Genomic DNA, 22,893 nt, shown 5'->3' with positions numbered 1-22,893 from the left:
ATTGTCTACTAACTTGTCTAGAATAATTTTGCATTTTGCAGTTATAATTTATATTTCTCCCATTGAGCATATAGTGGCAGTAACGGAGAGAAACAGTTTGGCCTGGACGTCGAAACAATGTTTTTTTTTTTAAGTACACAGACAAAGATTTATATTCATTAAAATATCAAAAATAGGCAATATGATCAATCTAAAAATAAGGATTACCATCTGATAGCTTATGTTCATGAGAGAAAAAAAAAAACAGTGCTGAAGGGGTTCAGCAGTATCATGAATCTGCTCGTATTTCATTTCATATGAAAGAAAGATGCGGTACAAAACACGGCTCAGCCTCTTTTTCAGACACTGAATCACAGAGAGTTTCACATGTTTTTCCACAGCTTCATTGTACATTTAATCACAATACTCTTTGCAAACAAATAGGAAAAGGAAATGAGCTTCTCTTTGTCTGTACAGATATTCTTTTTTTGACTATGATCACGAGGAGTGTTTGCAGATTTTAAGGCAGAGACACTGGCTGCTGAGTCACCTTTGCATGATAAATAATATGTTGGGGGGGTAACCGAGGATTAACGGGTGAAAGGAGTCATGTTTTCTGTGAGGCATCCAACCGAGAGATGAGGCGGGTGGGTGGGTGACACAGGACAGCCGCCGGCCCCTGCTCGGCCTGGAGTTGGAGGCAGACGCTGGGTCAAGGCACTGGACGTGAGGGGCCCCTGTCCCTGGTGGGGGGTCTGAAGTAGCCCTGAGGGACTTGTTGTGCTGTTGACTGTCACTACGGTCGAAAGACTTTCACCTGCTGCTCTGGTTCCAGCTTTTCTAAAACATGAGTAAAGTTATGCAACTTTAGTAAAAAAAACAAACAAACAAAAAAACTGGGTTATTCAGAGAAAAGAACATCGGCGGCGTGATTGAGCAGACGTGTACCTAAATGTGAGACGCAGCTATAAATCTGGAGCATACTGTATGATAGACTGACAGAAAAAGCTGCTCTTCAATGGAATCAATGACTTGATTACATGTCTTGGTCACTGATTTTGCCCTATTGTCCCGTCGACTGTCCGTCTTTGGTGCCATGCTGAAAAAGCTGCCCTGAATCAGAACCATTGTGTGCCTGCTGCTGGTGAAGGAAAAAAAAAAAAAAAAAGGAGAGAAATAAAGAAAGCCTCAACAGAAAAAGGCCTTTCACCACCGTGAAAAGGAGCCGATTTCTTGTTGGTTGATAAAACAACCTTATCGTCCTGTTCTGCGCGCGTGTTTCCATTTGGCTGCTTTACATCTAATGGGGCTTTTCAGTTACTTAGCCCCCTTTCAGCAGACGTATTCACTTCTACATCCATTCAGAAGCAAACCTGTTCTCTTAGGACAAAGCAGGAAATGTGTGACGTTAAGTAAAGATGAATAAAAGTATGGCCCCGTCCCTGTTTCATTCTCCAGCTGTCTCGGTGGTCAGGCGTGATCTCACACACGCTGGATGTGTGTTTTTTAACAAGACCGAAGGAGTCAGATTTACTGTTTGCGAGGTGGTAGGTGGGAAAACGATCACGTCTTGGACTCACAGGCCGTGTGTCTCATTTTATTAGAAAGACACTGAGAATCAAAGGGAGATTCGTCATGGTTGATCATTTAGATTTTCTGCCTTTGTAGAAAGTTTTCTTTGAAGTGAGCAAAATAATGTGTTTGGTACCTTTGAGTGGAGGCGCTGGGAGCTTCCTCCTCTGATGGCGAGATGAGTCCAGGGTTTGAGGCTGGAAGGACAGCATTAATGTGATGACTTTCATACTCAGTATAGCATGTTTTCCTTACAAATACTGTAATATCGACTGCATATTATGAATTCTCGGAGGCAATAGACATAACATTGAGATTAACATTGAAATTTTTCACATTAGGCTTTAGATCGCTATTTTCAAAGCATAAGATGGGGCTAAAGAGCTCCTTGGGGGCAGCAGGAAAAGTGAGGGTCCGGGAGTTCCTCTTTCCCATCATGGTTGTTTTACTTTCAATTTTTAGGAAAAAAAAAATCAGAATAATAAAATACTAACATACATTTTTAAAAGCATTTAACTAACATGAGAAGCGCCATGCTTCTTTATGGCTTACTAAACTATTTACAACATTTTCATTTTGGATGTCAAGCTACAAGTTTAAAATGGTTTCGTCAGGAAGTGAAAGCGTTCAGGAGGGACAGCGGTCACTGAGGTACCTTCGACTTTGGCTTGAACTTGGAGAAGCGGTTGCAGACGGTCACATTTAACCCGGCTGTTTTCAGAGCAGATATCCTGGCTTCAATGTTCGAGATCTTCACACAAAAAACAAAATGCAATGAAACGCAAGTTAGGATAATTTACAGATGAGTTGCAGTTTTCCATCATAAGTCCGTCCTACCTGCAGTTCCGACTGCTGGACCTGAGCGGCTGCAGTCGCCACCTGATCCTCCAGGAAGGCCAGCTCCGTGTCCGTCGTCCCGCTGCTGATGCTGCGGGCGCACTCCTCCAGGTCCCCCAGGGCGCCCTCCAGGCCGTACACAGCTCCAGCAGCCAGGTACACCTGCACAGAGGAGCAGTCAGGCGTTTAATTCCCACGAACACGAGCCTATCGAGAGGCTGCCGTGCTCCTTCATCTCACGTTTTCCTCCATCTTTGTGAGTCTCTGATCCAGCTTGTGAGTCTCGGAGCTGCTGGATATCGGCGAAGCGCACACGGACTCGGGAGGGGGGAAGTTCTCACCGCCGGCCTCGCCGATCAGCTCCTCCGTGGCGTTCAAGACCTTCAGCACTTCCGTGGTGATGCTGCAGAGCGAGGCCGCCGAGTACTTCTGCATACAGAGTGTACCACCAACACTTAGTGAGCTAGAGAAGGAAAAATCCACTTCACTTATAGAATAAATGTAAGCTCTGCATCAAAAAGGATCATCCAGAAAATCTTTAAATATCCTAAGCTGGATTTAGTACCTCATTATTCCATTGACTAATATAACAAGTATCATTCAACACACAGAGAAAATATATAATTTGGAACATATAAACACACACAAGTGGGGACAAACACTGATATTTCTCAGGAGAAGCAATTCCACATCATGTGACACTGTTTTTATATGAGCACTTTTATCTAATATCAACTTGATCACAGGTATATGTTCAGCGGTCGTTGACAGTTCTTAAAATTAAACCAGAAAACAAATTGAAAATGCAATTTTCAATTGTAGTTTTAATCTTTAAATTAAAAAATTACTATTTTTTCAATCAAACATTTTTTTTTAAAATTGATTAATTTTAAATTAAATTATTTAGGGGCATTCAATGGAAACATTAAAACATAAGCAGCAAAATTAAATATTAAGCTTAAAATGCAAGCAAAAATGGCAAAATACATTTTAAGAGCCAACATTAAACCATTAAAAACATTAAATGAAACAGAAAATCAAGCATTAAAAACATTAAAACCAGAAGACTAATTAAAAAAACAAGAGCACAACATGTCTTGTGCTAAATGATCCAGTATTATATCAAAATTAAAAAAAAGAAGAAGAAAGAAACCAACCCCTCCTTCAAATTCAAATTAAGATTAAGTATGATTTCCAAAGTGATGGAAGAAACTGAATTTATCTTCCAGGCATGGACTTCTTTTCACTAGTGAATGTGCAAAACACACTGTTATTCATTATATTTACAGTGAGTCTCCCTTAATTAACTGAAGCAGCGTGTTTATCCAAATCCATTTCTTCCCTCTTAAACTCAGGCTGCGTCTCACATATAATAGTTCAAAGGTGAAGATTCTGGCTAAAGAAACCTGCTGTTTTGCTCTCCTTGAACAGATGAAAACAAGAATCAAGTAAAGGAACAGGTAGTAAAGAGAGTGATGGATGTCCTCCAGTAATGACCGAATCATTAGATGAAGCTTTTATCAGTGGGAACAGAAGCATATCGATCCTCCTCTCATCCAGACTCTAAAAGGTTTGGTTTTAGCTGAGCAGTGATGTTTTCTGCCATGAAGTACTCTAAAAAAGAACCTAAAAAGGAGAAATGAATATTTTTGAGGTATTGATTGGCCACTGATAAAGCACACGAGCACTTCTTATAGCCAACTATATCTTGAGGAAATCCTTAGTGTGCATAATAATCTCAATGAAATGGAGAAGATGGATCGTATCAGAAACTCTGACTCTCGTTCACTTTCTTACTTCCTTTTTCTAAAGCTGCCTTTTTATACATGCAGTTCTGCTTTCTGTGTTATTCTGACTTCCATCAAATGCATACTGAGACATACACTTAGAAGGAAAACATCTTTGAGAGATTAAAGTTTCTGCCTTTCTTATGGGTTTTACTTTTTTTTAAGGTTCTATACCTGTAGTTTAGCTGGTTCTACTTTGTCTGTACTGATTACTACCTCGGCTATGTCCAAATAGCAAAAAAAAAGAGACTGTCTTCTTCTTATTATTGTTTATTTCTGCACCATTTAACTATAAGTCAATAGTATCTGGTTTGTCCATGAGCCTTCAAAGAATACACAACATCATATTGAGGAAATAGTTTGCCTTCAATGGGCTATGCACAACTCAGCCACTTCCTGAACTTCAGGAGGCTCCTTGTTTCCTGTCTTTCACGATAGGACGAGCTGATTACTGCAGGTGTGTCTGGCCATTTACTGAGGCCAGACACACCTGGATTAATCAGTTCATCCTATCATGAAAGACAGGAAACAAGGAGCCTCCTGAAGTTCAGGAAGTGGTGAAGTTGTGCATAGAGTCCATTAATTTACTTTCTTTTCAAATGCATTTACTGTATTTTTACTTCTTTCTTTCATTCAGTCCTAAATGCGACTCATGAATGATGCATAAAAACAAAAACAGAGGGAACTAAAGCCACAGAATATCACGGTCTGTCAAATGTTTTTCCCTCATTCACATGAAACACAGACAGGCTTGTAAAGGGAGATGTGAAAGCCAGCAGGAATAAACCACACGCTTACATATTTCACACACATTGTGAGGAAGGAGCATTACTCATAGCTCTCATAATGAGTCTGCCTAACGACCCATATCGACCTCCACGCGTCAGACGTGTCGTCCAAATGTGTGTGTGCTTGTACTGACGCCTCTGTGGTACAAATCCCATCTCATGGAAAAGTCTAGTCCTTTTAATAAATGAAAAAAAAATGCAGCCATATAATAGAAATAAGCAAAATACTAATATTATGAAATGTGCTTTTTACTGATTTGCATACATTTAGGTCAAACAGAAAACCTTATATCTTAATACATAGAGTGGATTTGCTGTGCACTGAACATTTACAGTTAGAGTATGATAGAGTTAAATCAACCCTTTTAATTTGACTCCATTTATCATAAAATAAAACTACTTAAAGTTATTTCCATCCTCTCAGTGTTAATCATTTGTTTTGAATGGATTTGTGCTACAATGTTAGAAAGAGAGAAAGAAACATGCAACTCTACAGGGAATCCATACGTGATCCTTCAACTCTTTGCAAAGCTGACAAGCTGTAACTGTGACATTATAGAAGAGATGTCATAACATCCACAACCTAAAATCCAAAAATAGTTGATTGATCTCTTTGAAAATAAAATGCGATGATAAGCAATATGTAGGAAACTTACACTTTTGCAAATCAGATGCTCAAAAAAAGATCTATTATTAAAAATGTGTAACATGTATGTGTTTTGTAAATCTTTGCAGTTTTTTCTGATTGAAGTTAAAAGATTCCACATTAGACCATCTCTAATACGTTCGCACAATCATTAAGCAGTTTGCTTCGACATGCCTGTATGTTTACACCACACACAGGGTCCTTACTTACAATAAATGTCTCTTTTAATGGGCGCGTGCAGCATCACCACACATGTGGTTATTAAATAAATTCAGCGATGCTTGACTCGGGTTTAATTAGCTCTGCGCCCTCAAGCATGACTTGCTGTGAGACACAGGACAGCTCTGCCTGCCATTGGAAATATCTCACCTGGTGCAAGACAGAGGAGAGCAACTGAAGTCTCTGCTGTTGGTTGAAGTCATTAAATTCCACCTGATACACACCCACACACACACACACACACACACACACACATACACACACACACACACACACACACACACACACACACACACACACATACACGAAGAAGTATATGGAGCAGAGGCGAACGCAGCAGAGACAGGGGAGGGAAACACAGGATGAGGGACAGAACAGGACATTTATTAGCACATAAATACACATGGATAGTAGAGGGTGGAAGGATGTGTTTGAAGGAAGAATGAGAAAGACAGAAAACATACATTTATTAAAACAACAAAATCTGACAGACAAGGCTGCACAATGAGAACCAGATGGAGTCTCACCCAATTTACCTGATTGTTGGACAGCACCCCCTCCTGGGATGAAGGTGTAACAGCAGGTGAGCTGGCACTAGATCCGCTTCTTCTTCCTCCTCCTCCTCCTCCTCCTTTTTGTCCCCCTTCTTTCTCCATATCTCTTCGGTGTTGCCTCTTACTTTGTCGGGTGGACTCTCTTCTCCCGCCCCTCTTCTGATCCCGGTCCTCGGCTCTGTCTTCTGGACAAACTCCTCCTCCTCTCTCCAGCCTCCTCTCCCGAACTCTTCCGTCTTCTTTTAGCCTCTCTCCTCGTTTCAGCTCTTGTCCGTTCACTGGTTCCACTGCTTCACTTGCCTTTTCTCTTGATTTGTCACTTGCCTGCTTCCTTTCTCTCTCGGCGTCTTTTAGCCTGGACTTCTCCTTCTGCCGGTCGGGTTCTTTCTCCACCGGCCTCTTCGAGCTCTCCTCTTCAGAAGAGCTGCTGTCTTTGCTGTTGGCATGGCTGACCAGCTGACTGAGCCTTGACTGGAGCTCCTCTTCCAGGGGGTCCACGGAGCCAGGCGGCAGCCCCGGGCCGAGGGACGAGAGCTGGAGGCCCGGAGCCAACGAGTGGGGCGGAGGGGGGCTGGGGGCCGGCGAATTTGGCGCCACTGTGTCCGAGTCCTCTGGCTCAGGTGTCATGGCATCTAATCTGAAAGTGTCCGGTGCAGCTGTGGCCGCTGGCAGGCTGTCAGGAGCCGGCTGCTCCTCGCTTAAAGTCCTCTTGATCAGGGCGTTGAGCAGAAAGCCATTGTTCTCCTTGAATGTGGGGACAGAGGGACACGGATGCATATAAAGAGAGGATACATATTCATAAAAACTGAGCGGACAACATAAAAATCATTCACTGACGATAAAGTGTGTAAAGAGGCAGAGCTACGCTCTCCAATAAAAACTCTTCATTTGCTGCCTCCCAATGGAGAAACAACATTTAACAACCACTGCAGACTATCGGTGATGTATTTTTTTATTGGCACGGTGAGCCTTTAAACTAATTGAATGTGAAGAATCAATTAGAAAACAATTGTTTACAAAGGCAAAACGGGGGTAAACTAGATTGTTTTTACCTGCACTATGGGGTAAATAGACTGTGCATGGCTCTGGTTAAGAAGCCTGCTCTGCTCTGTCGACGTCTCTCTCTTGCTTTTCCGACGTCGCCTGGATCTTCTGACCGGGTCGTTCCGTCTCTCCTCCGCCTCACTGCTGTCTCCCATCACCTGGGAACATGTAATCCCACTTTCTACTGTTAACTCGCGATATTTCAGACAGAATGCCAACATTCATTCAACTTTTCTGTTCAGATTCTAGTAATCTCATGTAAAAATGTAATAATTCCAATAGAATAATAAGCATTTTTGCATTAATCGCCCAACCTTAGGGTTGAAATTCACATCCAGGGCGTCTGGGTGGAGTGGGTACGGAGTGAAGTTCTTCTGAAGGTGTTGGTGGTAGAGCGGCTGGTGATGGGGGTGCAGATGCGTATCCGGCGGTCCTTTCTTCCTCAGCAGATTGTGCGGCGGTTTACGGGGGCAGGCGGACAGCACGGAGGACGCCTCCGAGTCCGAGTTGAGGGTCTCGGTGTTGGTGTACTGGCCGGAGGACGGCGACGTGACGGGGGGGTGCTGGGTGTACGTCCACTCGGGGTCGTGCTGCGAGTCGGTGTAGTACGTCTCGTCGGACAGCTTGCGGCGGAACTGCCTCAGCGCCGTGCCCCAGCCGCCCTCGTCGTCCTCCTCGGAGTCGGACCCCATCTCGTCGTAGGCGGAGACGACGCCGGACTCCTTCTCCAGCACGCTGAACACCAGGCTCTTCCTCTGGGTCAGCAAGCTGGGCCGGGACAGCTGGGAACTGTGGAGGGCGATCCAGTTCCCGTCTGGGCTCTGAAGCACCGAGGACGCACCTGGAGGAACATCCAGGAAGAAAGTATAGTGTATCATAGAATAAGCATTTGGAGTTTGTTACTATATTAAATATTTATTCATTTTTGACAGGTTTTTACTTGTCTACACTTGAAAATAAATATCTGTACTTTCTAATGCACAGTATTAAAACTAGTTCATTCCTTGTTTTAACTAGGTGCAAACCCTGTAAAAGTCAACGGCTGAATAGACACGTTCGCTTCACATAAACTAATCCTCTGAGGTGAAAAGGCCATGGAATATTATTAATCGATTATCATTCTTATAGCGTTCGAGTGAAACCAATTTCTGATAACTAGTATATTATGGTGCAAAAGTACAAAGTTCTCTTCTGAAACAGCTATTAAAGGACAGGGCATTGAGGTGAAAATTCTTTTTCTCAGTGAAATAGTTTGTAAATGACAAATGATATTGTGACAAACTGCGATGAACAAAAGTAGAAAGAACCAGAAAATCACTCCTAAAAAAATAGACCAATTGAGTCCAGACCAATGCAGATCTAAAGGACTAATTTTAATTCAAACTGTGGGCGTACGCTGTTGTAATTCAGGGTTTAAAAAATTGTGACGAGTTAGTTTTGATTTGTTGCTTCCACTGGGTAATAATTCCAGCATTTTAGACTCAACCCTTTAACAATACATGTATTCAAGCAAACAAGCTCCAAGTGAGTTGAACGAAGCTACTACAACAGAATAAAAATATATCCAAAGGTTTAAATGAGACCAAAAATTCTTTAAGATTTCTACAGAGCAGAGGTTGAAGAGTGTGTGAGTGATATTTACTGGAATTATCCAGCCGGTCCATGCTCTTCCAGCTGGGTAAGGACGTGGCCTTGGCGTCCCTCTTCAGAGAGGCGTACTCCTGCAGGTCAGCACCACCACCACCCCCTTCACCACCACCACCACCACCACCACCTGCACCCGCACCCTCCTCCTCTGGACCCTTCTCTGGGGAGTCGTCGCTAGTGAGGGAGAATGCTGAGCGTGACCTCTGCAGGCACACACAGGTACACACACATCAGCGAACAGACGTAGAGCCACAATGATGTGCGCAATCTGCTGCAGTCCATTTCATCGAAGCAGACAGACGTTGGATTCAGATAATTTATCTCTTCCTCTGTTTCTCTTTTTTTAATTGAGTGATATTCCTCAAGTCTTTGAGCAGGTGAATTCATGCGAAGGGATGACGGACAAGGACACATAACCAGAAATCACAACGTTTTTTACTGTGTGAGAGAAAGCATTTCTTTCCCTGGAAAATGTGTACAATTCTTGCTGTGACTTACTGTTTTTGTCAGCAGGTGGCGCTAGGAATCAACCTAATAAATGCACAGTGAGGTCAGATACTCTTAATGTGTAAATCTTTGAATAATACTACCATGATGAAACAAACCATAATAGTCAAACATTCTTAAACGACAAGGATAATAAGAAAGCGTGTCACTCGACTTTTGTAATTCCATGTCAGCTAATTTACTCTAAAGCCACATCGGGTGTTTTACACTCGCTCAAGGTTGCATTTTATTGGTCGTATACTTTTATGAAAAGGTCTCCTGTTTCTTAGAAAAGCTTGGTACCACCCTATAAGTACAGACCGATGCACGACAATGACATCCGATTCACAGGAAGAACGCATCCGTCTTTAAAATGGGAGGGACACGACATTAGGTTTAGTGTTACTGTGCTATTGTACAGATGTGAGTGTAATTGTGCATGCATTGTACTTGGTGAGTGTGTTTGCAGAGAGCTGATAAACAGAGGGCCGTCCCACGGCGGGCTGAGCGGTTGAGGATCCCTGTGACTTTGATCTTCACTGAGCGAAACAGCGGGAAACAGAACGGAGAGGCCCGGGGAGCGCAGCTTTGAAGCTTTACATACACACGCACGCGCACGCACACACATAGAGACACACACACACACACACACACACACACACACACACACACACACACACACACACACACACACACACACACACACACACACACACACACACACACAGTCTCGTATTTCTATCCTCGTGGGGACCGTCCATTGACTCCCATTCATGTCTAGCCCCTAACCCTGACCCTTACCCTAACCCTAACCCACACCACAACAAAGCCTAACCCTAAAGAAATGTTTTTGCACTTTTACTTTTTTCAGTAACAACAACATGGTCAAGAAAACACTGTTTCTCCTACTTAGGACCGGAAAAAGGTCCCCACAAGGCACGTCGTTCCACGTTTTGCTATCCTTGTGGGGACATTTGGCCCCAACAAGGATAGAAATACGAGAACACACACACACACACACACACACACACACACACACACACACACAGGACGATGACAAATCTGCAGGAGTCCCTGCTGACTAGTAGTGTGAACAACTGCCAAGTGTGTGTGTGTGTATACACTGCTGACTTTTTGTATGTGTGTTCCTGTGTGTACTTCACATAACTGGGAGTCTGTTGAGAGTGTGTTGTTGCCAGACTGTGTGTATTTTCCTCAAACCTGGAACACTCAGAGCAGCGATGCAAACTAAACTGTCTGCTTTGGTTTTGTCTTCAGGCGGTTCACTCACATGGACCAGAGCTGATTCATATCTGGCTTAAATGACATTTAAAATGTTGTGCAACTGTTGCTTTTGCACGCCAAAGAAAATAAAAAAAAGGTATTTTGAAACATTGAAGGAAATAGCTGCGTCATGTGTCTTTAGGTCCACTTCACTGCTGCTCACTGGTGTGTTAAACAAATCAGATGATTTAGGAAAAGGGTTTATCTTCTACATGACTATCCAAAAAACTGATTCATAAATGGAAGTCCTTAAACCAGTAAATTTAAAATTGACCATAATTTCAAATGCACTTTAATCAAATGTACCACTTCATATAAACACTCACACATCACATACAACAGCGGCTTTGCTCACCATCAAGAGCAAGTTTGGGGTTTAGGATGGTCCCCAGAAGACACTTTGACACATGCAGAATTGCAAACTAAAAGCCTGTAAGCCAACCTGCTCCAACACCTGAGCCACAGTTGCCCCACAGACCCCGCCGTGGTAATTTTTTAATGATAACCGAGATAGTGGTTTGCTCTCTGTTCAGATGGGATTAAGTTCAACAACTCAAAGTTGGGAAAAGCGAAGGATGGAAAATAGAAACCGAGTTTCCATGATTAGGGGCTGCTTAGGGAGCGACGGCAACAATCTGTCTCATTTAAACCTCTGACATCAAGACCGCGCTGTTCTCACTGCTATCAAAGTGTCAAGTGCCAGTTTCTCCAGGACTGGCTGCCAGAGCCGATTCGGTCTGCGAGGAGAGCGATCAAAAACAGGAATCCCAGCATTTTCATACAAGACCTGTGAGACACTGGCGTTAAAGGGCATGAGTCGACAACAAGAAAATATTCTCATAAATGAGAAATTCCTTTATTTGTTATATGTAAACACTAATAATTTCCCTCTAAATTCAACCCGTCTCGAGGGAACAATGGCCAGCTGTGATGTAGGGATGCTTAGGAGCCCACAGTGACGGCAATTAAGGTGGGAAAAGCTCCTGCTCCTCCAGGGATTTGAACCATTGAGTCGGCGACCTTCCCATTACAAGCTTGCATTGAGAACATTTTATGAGCTGAATAACACACAGGCAAGACATTGTAAGAGTATTTTTGCTTGGCATACACCATGAGATTCCATTTAAAAGTAGAATTTCATAACAAATATGCAGCCAGCTGGTGGAAATATTAGAGACTGGGGGGTTCGCTTCGCCGTCTCTGGGACCGGTTTGCTTGGAGCCACTGAGTCAATAATGGATTCTGCATCATATCAAAGACAGCTGGAGGATGATTTCAGACTCTATGTCCACAAGTGAGCATTGAACTAGAAGTGGACTTTTCTGCTTGGATAATGATCCTCAGCACACCAGCAAATCCACCGAGGAACGATTCAAAGGAATGGAAATGCGGGCTTGTGGAACGGTTGAGTCAAAGTGCAGATTTGAGCTCCATTGAAATGCTACGAAGGGATTTAAAACTGGCAGTCCATATGAGAAAATCCTCAAACATTTTGCAGCTGAAGGAATTTTGGAAAATAACTCAGAAATTCATTGCGGGCTGATGTCAGACAATCAAGCAAAAATATGATAAAAAGCCAACAACGCCCCTGTATTATGTACAGACTGAGTTGCATGGCTGACTTTGACCCATTCAGCTGCAAATTGTTTTTCTCTGTCAAACAAGACATTCCCGAGTCTTTGAATGTTGGCAAACACACTGAGACAATGACCAGTTCGACAAAACACAGACAGGGGAAAATTATACAGCATGGGCTGTCAACTCAGCGAGGAGTGGACATGTTCTTTGGTGAAAACAGACCAAAAAAAAAAACAAAAACAAAAACACACGTGGTGCACAAAGGACGAGCGCATCCTCCTGGACAAGCCACACCAGCAGGACAGTTTCAATTCTGAATGTGGAGCCTCACCCAGAGGGAGTAGGAGGTCTTGTTGGGGTCCTGTGGTCCTTGTGAGGAAGCGTGGGGCTGAGACGGAGAGGGGAGCTCACCGGGCTGGATCAGAGACTGAGGCTGAGGCCAGACAAAGTCATACTCTGTCTGCATCTCTGAACGCTTCCTCCTCTGAATGATCTGGGAGCACCAGCGGGGAGAAGAAGACCATCAAAACAAAGAGAATAAATACCAGAAGCTGTAAACTTTATTTAGAAAATGAATTGTAAACCAAATGTACAACCCTACACTGGCATTTTATATCGCAGCATGAATAATTTATTATGAAGACCATTTACAAAACCAATTATCCAGTTTTCATTTGAGCGTTCGCGGAATATTATGCACTGAAATCCTCAAAGTGAGGATAAAAAGAAACATTTCTATTGCACTTGATAGCTGGTAAATGTTGGTGAAAGGCATTTAAATAAGTGCAAACCTCATCTGCACGCACAAAGTGCATGCAAATTGGAAAATATGATTAAGGCCAAGCAGACGGCATGTGAATTTTAATGTGACGGTATGCAGATTCAGACTCAAGAACTTTCTGGGTTGTTTCTTCAATGCATTGTTTTGCCAAATTATGTGTCAATTTAATGCCATGTAATCAATGAAATGGGAAATGAACCAACAAGAAAACCCACACTGTTATTCAACCTACTTTTTGTACGATTGTTGTTGCAAGTTCCTCTATGAGCTCTTCCTTGTGGTCCCGCAGATACCGAGCCTCATTCTGCTTCTCCTGCAAACACACACACGTACACACACACACACACATATTCCCCTTCAAAGCATCCGCGAATTACCCCAGCAGGGCCGGCGCAGACATCTCAGCCAGAACAACCATGACTGCATCCTGCCGATGCCGAAGCCGAGATGCAGACGGAAGGGGAGGAAAATAAAGAGGCCGTGACAGCCAAAGCAGCAGGGATAGAAGGACGGGAAAGGAGCAGCGGGGTGAAATTGAGGAAAAAAAAAACACAATAAGAAGGGATGAAGACGGAAGGGATGAGACGATGGGATCTCTCACCAAGCTGTCACTGAACTCCTCTGCTTTCGCGATTGCCTCTTCTATAGCTTCCTCGGCGACACGCAGGGCGACTGTGAGCGTCTCTGCCATGCTGTGCCCTGGAATCACACACACAAACAAGCGAGGTGTGCTCATGAACCCCAGTGACATGTGGCCAGCTGAATGTTTTCTAGCCACATAAAGAGAAGTTTTATCCTGTGCCGAGTTTCATCGTTTCCAACCAGAAGTGCCCAAATCATTTCAGTTCAGGGGCTGAACGCAGCCTCATTTGATCTCATTTGCGTCAGACCAGCACAAAAGGAGCACGGCAACCTAAAAATGAAAGCAACTCTGGATAAATAACATGAAAAATGGTACATCCAATTAAAATTCTTTTCCAAAGAAGGAGGAATCTGTTCAGTGAGTCAATTATAACAATTCCTCTCAATGCAAAATACAGTGAAACGTTGAAACACTGAAGAACATGCTTCATATTGAGTTTTGCTTGTTGCATCTAAAAATGCTGCCTGAAAGGCCATGGGTTTTCTATTCAGTGTGTCGCTGGCTAAAGCCTGTCTCTTCTCAGGACGCACCAGTTCTGGAGTCGTCAGCATGCATGCATTTCCATGAATGTATCCCAATGATGATGCATTTAGCACTAAAGATTGTTTATTTTGGATTGATGATTTCAAATTACTACGATTTGACCATTTTGTGATCGATTGCTGCAGGTTGAAACCCTCGATTGATTCAAGTTGAGACGGTTGATGGTACGAGAAGTTGAGAGAGACATGAGGTTAAAATACTGCGTGTGCGAAAAAGCATCAAACTCACCGTGTATTCTGCAAATAATTGACAAGTTAGCCGTCGCAGTCTGACCCGCTCTCCTTCACTGACGGGGGTTTTTACAGTCACAGTGACAGAAGGCAATTAATTACCGAGCACAGCAGAAAAATGAGAGCTATGTAAGAGTCCGCCGCAGCCTGAAGCCGCCGATGCTAATCAAGTGTCTAAACTGTGACAGGATGTAACAGAGCCCTGAGCGGGAAGCAGTGTGTGATGTGAGAGCTAATAGCTGGCCTGCGTCTCCAACAGAAAGGAGGTATTTCAAGAAGACGGAGGGAGGTATTGGAAGAAACCTAACAGCAACAAAAAGCCTACAATTATGATTTTGCTGCACAATGTAAAGACAAAAAAGCCCTGTAAGCATTGTGGAATCTTTTAAAATGTTATTTGTGGCACAAGGTTAAAGGTACAGGCACAATGATGACGACAGTAAAGCGACCAGGACGCCTGATGCATTGCTCAGCCTTTACTTTTGCATTGATGGACTTGGCGCCGTATACTGCAATCAATCAAGCACGAACTCAGCATGCTAAGTCATTTCTAGTCCAAATATCTGCTGCAATGTAAAGATCCCATCAAATAAATAACTTTTCCTTGTGCATGTTTGTGTTAATTCTTCATATTTCTTGTGAGAAAATATCCTCTCTCACATCCAGTTCCCTCCCTTTCTCTTTCTGCACATTCAGATCTGTGGCGGCTCGTTCTGCCCAAGGGTGTTTACTAATGAGAGGAATTATTTATTGACCGTATAGACAGTGAAACTTGCCCTCTGAGGTGAACCCGCCCCTGAGGGGCAGTGGGCTGCTGCAGTGCAGCGCTCGGAGGGCTTTGCAGGACTGGAGGTCGTGTTCAGGGATCTACAGCGGTGACCTATTGGCACAGGGATTCGAACCTCGACCCTCCAGTCACCAAGCTCCATGGCACCAGGTCGCCACCCCAGCTAGTTATGTATCCAGTAGAAATACCTGAATATGTATGCTCCATCTGTACCGTTTAAATGCATAAACAGCACCGACCAGCACAACTATGTGGCGGTTCAAAAAGCGGAATTAGGATTTGAAGTCCACAGGTTTGATCTGGTTACCGCTGTGGCTCCCCGAGCATGACCTTTCACCCCGACCGCTCCCTGGGGATGGGCATGCAGAGTGAAATGGAGACAATTAATTCCCCCGAGGGAATCAATACAGCTGAAAGTAAAAATCTTCCAGAGTGTTTATACTGGAAATACACAACCAATGAGTTGGACTTCAGTTAGAAATTGAAAAGGAATGGTGAAAGGAAAGTAACAAATTAAAAGCACTCCCTTTACTGTGACTGAACAGTATGACTATTTCTATTAATAAAGTAATTTTACTTGTGCAAAAAAAATATCTAACCCATCTAAACTACTTTACTTGTTTCACAATCAACTGCAACAGAAAGAGTACAATTTAGGCATGCTGACAGTGTAATTTAAATATAAATGAAAAATGTTGACACTGAAGAATAAATGCAGTGATTTAGAACTGAAGTGTTTTCAGACACGTGGTTTTATGAGGAGCATACAGACAGTGAAGGCATCACCTGCTGTCCATCACGGTCTACATGTCTCCACCTTGGGGACAGATTTACTGAGACTGAAGGCGATCCGTGCATTGCTGCACCATGATATGATATACCGCCAGTGTGACGCCAAAGTCACACGCACACTACAAACTATCAAGTATTAAAACTTGATGCCTTCTGCAAACAGAGAACCCGCTGACCCCTCACTACTGTAAATACTATCATTAAGAAGCATCTCATTAAATAATCATTTAACATCACTTAAACTCCTCCAGTGAGACATTATCATCTATGTTGCTGTGCTTCTCACACATGTTAAGTGTGTTTGTTTGCAGCCTGCCATTATCTGCATGGCGGATCTTGATCACTCCACAAACAACCCATAATTACTAGTGACCAAATTAGGATTGGCTTTATTATTAGATTGTGGCTTTTAGTTGTGCTTTTAGCTAGTGCACTGATATGCAGATCCAGGTGTGTGTGTGTAGGAATTTCATCTGTCTGCGTGGTGAGCAGGAAGCTGTGATTTGATGAGTGTGTGTGTGCATTTGCAGGAGTGAACGCCAGTGTTTTTATTCGTTCCCGTGGATTTATGTTTGGAGTGTGTGCATGTGAATTTCAATGTGCATGCAATCCAGTGATTAAAAAGAGGACTTCCACTTCGTGTGCGTGCAGTTAATTTTCGGGTTGTGCAGCGGTGACGCGGCTGTCCGCCTCTGGCAAAATGGTGTCATTTGTTAAGGCCATAACTAATGAGCAATAAACAGAAAGACCTTTTAGGAAAACAGGAACCAGTGGTGCAAAAATCAATACAAAGCAAGAAGGGACCGTAAAAGTGGAGGAGATAATGTTGATTATAATTGTGGTGGAAATTACCCATCTGCAGAGTCACGAGCCGCAGCCCGCTCGCGAACGCGTCGCTCACCTTCGCTCTGTTTGTAAAAGACCGAGTCGCTGCCGCAGATGCTGCCATCGTTGTCGTTGCTCCCTTCGTGAATGCTGCTATCTGAAAAACACAAAGAGGGACCAGCGTCTCAGACAAAAGCCTTCAAAGTGATTCCTGTCACCTAAACGCAAACATTCAGCACATATCATAGTCCATCATACTGCAGCTGCATGCTTCTTTTGCCACATTAAAAGTAGGTTGCAGTTGACGCGGCGCCACGAAACCTCTTTTTTGTACTCCTGTCGATTGTACTCCCGTTTCCACTTTGTCATCTTGTCAGTTGTATTGTTTTTTTTTTCCCCCTTCTTCTACCCGATGCTTCTCTTTGTGAATACAAAAACAAAATGACAGTTCAAAAGAAAACCACAATTCATCTGATAATTCCCTTCAAAACAAATCACATGCAGACACAAATCAAAGGCACATTTTCAGAGTGTGCAAGCTTCACCACGCAGTGTGTTTTGTCTGTTTTCCTCATAGCTAATTCAGGCCACGTCCCTTGTGGGTTTTGTGCTGTATTTGTGGAAGTACCTTTTCAAACAAACTCCAAAATCTGGAGTTACAGCGAAGGGACATTGCTGTGACCCAAAATGGAAATCATGTGATATAATTTCCAGACAAAAGAGCCGTGAAAGCCCGGAGAGAGTAATGGTTGCAGCGTCCCCTCCCTCAAAAACCACGTATTCCCTCAGTGGCCCATTACCTCCTGTTAGATAACTCTCCAGCGGATCGCATTTACTGCGGCCTTCTTGTCAGTCCGGCTGTAAAAATGAAGAGCGTACGCTCCAACATGCAGCTTGTTACGAGGACAAACTGCCAGGCGGCGCAGGAAGGCGGAGGCGCCAAACCGCCGAGGCAGAGAGGAAGTCGGTCCCTGGACCGATCACGCTTCAGGTACAATTTCCGCCTCATCCGACTGACCGCACTCCGCCTCAAACATGGGTCCAGCCTAAACGCCGGACGACCCTGGCTCCAGTTCCACCCCTGGTTCTCTCTTCAGCTCGTTTCCATTTCTTAGCGTCGCGATCCAAAACTAAACCAAACATGACCCTGAAAAGCTCCTGCTGCTGACAAAACACAAACACGAGCAAACTCCATGACTCCTGTTCTTGGCCTGTCACCTCAGCTCCGCTGTAAATCTATTCCTGCTCCAGTGGTTGGATACACACAGACCGGCTAAATACTACTGGTGGCTTGTTGCGAGTCTGGCTTGGAGCAGCCGGAGACACTCAGTAATCTCGGCCGTGGCCAGCAGTCAATGCCCGGGAATCAGTTGGCCATTACAAAGCCATCAGTCTTCCACACTGCGGCACTACAAGTGTATGAAAGCTTGCTAAATCTCAATGAGTCAATGCATACATTTTGCTTAGACGAGCAATACAGTCAAGCCAGTTCGGGGGGGGTTCCACGAGCAAGTAGTAAGCCAAGCAAACAAAAACAAAAACGTCAAAACGAAAGATTTGTTCTTCTTTTCCTCCCTTGTTGGCAGCGGTAACACAGCCAGCTGTCAGTAATGCTATAGTATGCAGCTTCGCTTCCAGATGAATTGCCCTCTGAAAGCTCGACGACACTTTGTGATCGCTAACTTGTACATGACTCCGCTCTGACATGCACACTTCACTGGCTGTACCCCAACTGAACAAGATCGCGCTTGATGTTTTTCCGCGTGTCTAACGACGGCGGCTTCTCCCGCACAAAAGCGTGCGCCTTCTTCTCCAACCACGGATGTGTTTTTTTTTCATTCCTTGCTACCATATGCGTCTCGATTTCCAGGCCCAGTTTCCTCCAACAGCAGAACAGTGTAACATGTCCCCAGACCATTACACGCTTCACCTGCTCTTCCCGCTCGGAGCCGGCCGAGGCGGCGCTCGACAGAGCTGTACCGTTCCTGCTTGGTTAGAGCTGAATTATAGCCGCCGGCAGAGCGGAAAGAGACAATAGGTAAGAAAATTACCTGCAGCGGCTCAGGACAATGTAGACACAAAAGGGACCGCTGTCAGAGACAGCGAGACGCCTCGGAAGAAACACACACATCAAGCGAGACCACAAGCAGAGTCAGACACTTCTGTCACACACACGGCTGCAAGCCTTTCCCCAGATTTAACATATAAAATACACTTTGGAATGGATCAGACTGCACCGAATAGAATCACTGATTATTTCATTGTCAGTGCTCTTATAACAGGTAGGATATGCTGAGCAGCGATTCAGGCAAGTTTATCAAAGGCCAAATTGCAAAAATAACATAAGGTAGCCAAAGTGTTGCAGTCGACTGGTGTAACCTTGACTGTATTTCCAAATAAGTGAACACTTGGCTCGCTCTTGGTTTAGTTAAGTAGCTAAATGATAATTAAAGATGCCCAGTAAAGTGCCTTTACTGTATGGATACAATATTTAGTTAGAAAACAAGCTAATAAGTCCTTACAATATAAATACAAACTGTGAAATAATGCTGTGAATAACTGAACAAAAAACTGGTAAGATTTGTTAAAGCTGAATTTTTTTTTAAGAGTAATAAAGTAAACAATAAAACAGAAGCATCATAAAGATACTAATTCAGTAAAATAAACATAATTACAGTTCAGTCTTTAGTTTTATGTATTTCTGCAAGCTCTGGGGTCTTTTTTTTAAACACCAACACATTATCACAGCCTTGCATACGGTGTATTCCCCGTCCCGTTTGATGGTGAATGTGGCAGTTCTGTTTGGTTTAAGGGCGGTTCAGAAGCGATGCTGCTCTGAACCTCTGGTGTCTTTGTGGCGAAATCAGCTGGACGTTAATTTTTTTGGTTGCTCACATGATTGCATATGATTGCATATTTTGTTCTAGTATAAATATGGAAAACAACAACTAAATTAACTAAATGTCAGAATTATTGATATTTCAGCTAGAAAAAAAAAAGAAAAAAAGATGATCACGTGGTTGAAATGACTCAGGCACAAGTCTTTACGGTATGTACGCCGACGACGGCTGCCAGAGGGGAAGACCACATCATCGCCGTGCGATCGCCTCCCATTCATGCCCGCCTGTCATCCATGAGTCACACATGACAAGGCGTGTAGGAGACAATGACCAGTGAGACACAACAGAGTGATGAATTACTCATTATTTCTGCCAGGATTGCCTCGGTGCCTGTTATTACCGGGGTGATAAAAGGTGAGCGTACTGTACTTTCCATCCATCACCTCTCCTGTTTTTTTTTTGGTTTTTTTTCCCGCCGCTCCAATACATTTCTTACAATTACTTTTAATCCATTCTGTTTGAAAGCTTACAGATGTTCTGCGGTATCGCAGGCTAAATTATAGACTGTCAAAAATCACTTACTGTGTCGGATATGATCAACACTCACTACAGTGAGCAGCAAACTGAGATTTCAGACAGCGATGGGTCGTTGTTATTTTGTGTTGTCATTCGTGGAGGTAGAGTATATTCACAGTGTTCTTTTTCTCCGTCTCAAAGAAATTGAGGCGCAGAGTTGGTGCAATTTTAACACTTGAATAAAACAGATAAATATAGTGTACTATATTGTAAGTAGGGAGCGTCAGTATATCGGTGTAGCCCATCGGTAAAGTTTATTTCAAAGCTTCGACTGAACACAACTTTTCTTTTCCCCTTTAACAATCCTGCAGCTTTCAGAGGCAGACCGGCTCGGAGTTTTGTTTGAAATTACGCCAACAACCACCACAGATTGAAGCTCCTCAGACACGGCTTGCATTTTCAAGTGTTTTATTGACTTTTTTGGGTCAATTTATGGGGGCTGTTTAGTGTTTAAATCGTGAAAAAAAAAAAAAAGACAGAGTGGAATGAGGGAGGAAGAAGCTCACAAACAAACAAACACTGACATGAAGACTCCTCAGAGAAAAAAAATCCAGGCCTGTCATCTGAAGTGTGTCTGTGAGGGCGAAACACGACGGATGAAACTCTGAGCGCTACATCGACAAGTTGTTGCAGAAGAAAGCAAACGATGACTGTGAAGGTACGTTCCACACTGGGCTTTAAATGCGGAGTTCATATTTTTTGCTGTGACTGCTGTCGGACTCCCGTGTGAACAGTTCACAGCATGTTCTGATCAATTCTGAAGGTCTTGTGCCTTTTGTGGAGCAGTGGATGCTTCTGGTGTAGAGGAGGCTTGTGTTGATGCAAAGTTTTGTTGATCGTTTGAATGTGACCGCGCGGCGTCCCTCCTCATCCCGTGCAGAACTACGACGCTCGTCTCAGTCACATGAATTAAAAGTCAAAAACACGCCAAGTCAGACTGAGGTTGTTTTTAAAGACATCTGATCCGATTTAGGACCAGATATGAGCATCGTCTGGATCGGATTTGAAGGAAAGTTTGATTTGTGCTGTTTAGACTGTCAAAGGAAAAAGAAGGAAAAATCAGATATGGGTCACTGTGGTGAGCAAGATGAAGGTAACCTGAGTCAGGACTCTTCAGCCTCTCTGAAGTGGTAACTGTCACGAAACGACGCGTAAATCAACAGTTTACTACTTATTGTTAACGTTTTTGATTTGATTTGACTTGATGTCTATTTATTTGGAGCCGACATAAATAGGGAAAAAAAGAAAAAAAGACATTTAAGTGAAGAAAACATCAAGATGACACAGATCTAAATTATACAAACAAAAAAGGAGTAGGAAGAAGCAAAAAACATGTTTACTTCATCCTTATAACTATTGTTGTTCAGAATATTCCAATGGCCTTTAAACCAGGGCACAGTTATACAATATGGTTTGATAAAACCACTGATAGAAAGGAAGACCGAAAATAATTTACTATTTGGTAAAAAAACAAATGCCAAAAAAGGCCGAAAACAACCCCTAACTTGTGCATCCTCTCATAAACAATCTGGGTTAAGCTGACTGAAATAAATTGGGTGTCATAAAAAGACTGTATGTGGAAAGACAGAGGGAGCAAAAAGAATGGGAGTATATAAATAAATGAGCCAGTAAAGCTACACTTAGCGCTCGCATTCCTGAAGTGCCAGCAGCGGCAGCAGGAGGAGAAGGGAGAGTCCAGACGGTTTCCTTTCAATTACAATGCAGCATCTGGCAGCGAGCTCAGCCTCATAAACAGAGTCCTCAATACAATGGCTGAACTGACAAGATGTCTGTTTACATCACGACAGGCTGGCAAATAGCGGCAAGTAAACAAACCCGCATTAGGTTTGTACATCTCTTCACTTTGGGAGATAGCCTGAAGTTTTACTCATCTTCTGAAAAGATTATTTAAATAAAATTCAGTTTTGTCACAAAAAAATCTTTAAAAAAAATGTGCTGGGTTTTCAATACAAAGGCGGTATGCATAATGTGGTTCAGGCAGTGTAATGACAGGTGTGTGTGTGTGTGTTCACAAATTAATTGTTCTCAAGCAGCGATTAAGTTCACATGAAGGGGGTGGATTGCAAAATGAGAGCGCAAAATGCCTTAAATAATTAACAAAGGCCTTTAGTTTTTCATCTTTGGGGAACAGTGGGTGTCACCTTCAAAGAACCTAAGAAGTGATTGATGGGTTAAAATGATCCGCCGAATGGGATAATTACTGTAATGAATGATCCAAGAAGAGAAGCAGGCTGTGGAAAATGACCCAGAAAGCAGCTGAGAGTGTTACAGACTGTTCAGCCACCAGGATCAGAAAATGGAAACACTTGTGGGAAAAGAATTAAAGATTTACAAAAAAAATTGACTCTCAATGATGAAACAACTTTGTATAAAGAAACTGATCAATAAACTTAGACTCTAGAAAAAGACACACTTAGAGGCATTTATTCATTTC

General features: G+C 43.1%; 1 protein-coding gene across 2 annotated transcripts in view; it reads right to left on the bottom strand.

Moving 5' to 3' along the window:
• Positions 1-217: 217 nt before the first annotated feature.
• myripb (myosin VIIA and Rab interacting protein b) overlaps positions 218-22,893 on the bottom strand; it is a 102,297-nt gene continuing 79,621 nt past the window's right edge. Inside the window, exons 4-17 of one of the 2 annotated variants that reach the window (XM_030100135.1) lie at positions 17,099-17,179; positions 13,804-13,901; positions 13,435-13,515; positions 12,753-12,914; positions 9,069-9,276; positions 7,741-8,267; positions 7,435-7,584; positions 6,365-7,126; positions 5,979-6,041; positions 2,629-2,817; positions 2,389-2,550; positions 2,207-2,302; positions 1,688-1,748; positions 218-819 (exon numbers count right to left, since the gene is read on the bottom strand). In XM_030100135.1, the coding sequence (XP_029955995.1) occupies positions 776-819; positions 1,688-1,748; positions 2,207-2,302; positions 2,389-2,550; positions 2,629-2,817; positions 5,979-6,041; positions 6,365-7,126; positions 7,435-7,584; positions 7,741-8,267; positions 9,069-9,276; positions 12,753-12,914; positions 13,435-13,515; positions 13,804-13,901; positions 17,099-17,179 (2,684 nt within the window). In that variant the 3' untranslated portion in view covers positions 218-775. The remainder of the gene's footprint in view (positions 820-1,687; positions 1,749-2,206; positions 2,303-2,388; positions 2,551-2,628; positions 2,818-5,978; positions 6,042-6,364; positions 7,127-7,434; positions 7,585-7,740; positions 8,268-9,068; positions 9,277-12,752; positions 12,915-13,434; positions 13,516-13,803; positions 13,902-17,098; positions 17,180-22,893) is intronic. The other variant, XM_030100136.1, reaches the window with a different exon arrangement.

The sequence above is a fragment of the Salarias fasciatus genome, chromosome 9, assembly GCF_902148845.1.
Source record: "Salarias fasciatus chromosome 9, fSalaFa1.1, whole genome shotgun sequence".
NCBI lineage: Eukaryota > Metazoa > Chordata > Actinopteri > Blenniiformes > Blenniidae > Salarias > Salarias fasciatus.
This window is presented reverse-complemented; position numbering and strand designations above follow the sequence as displayed.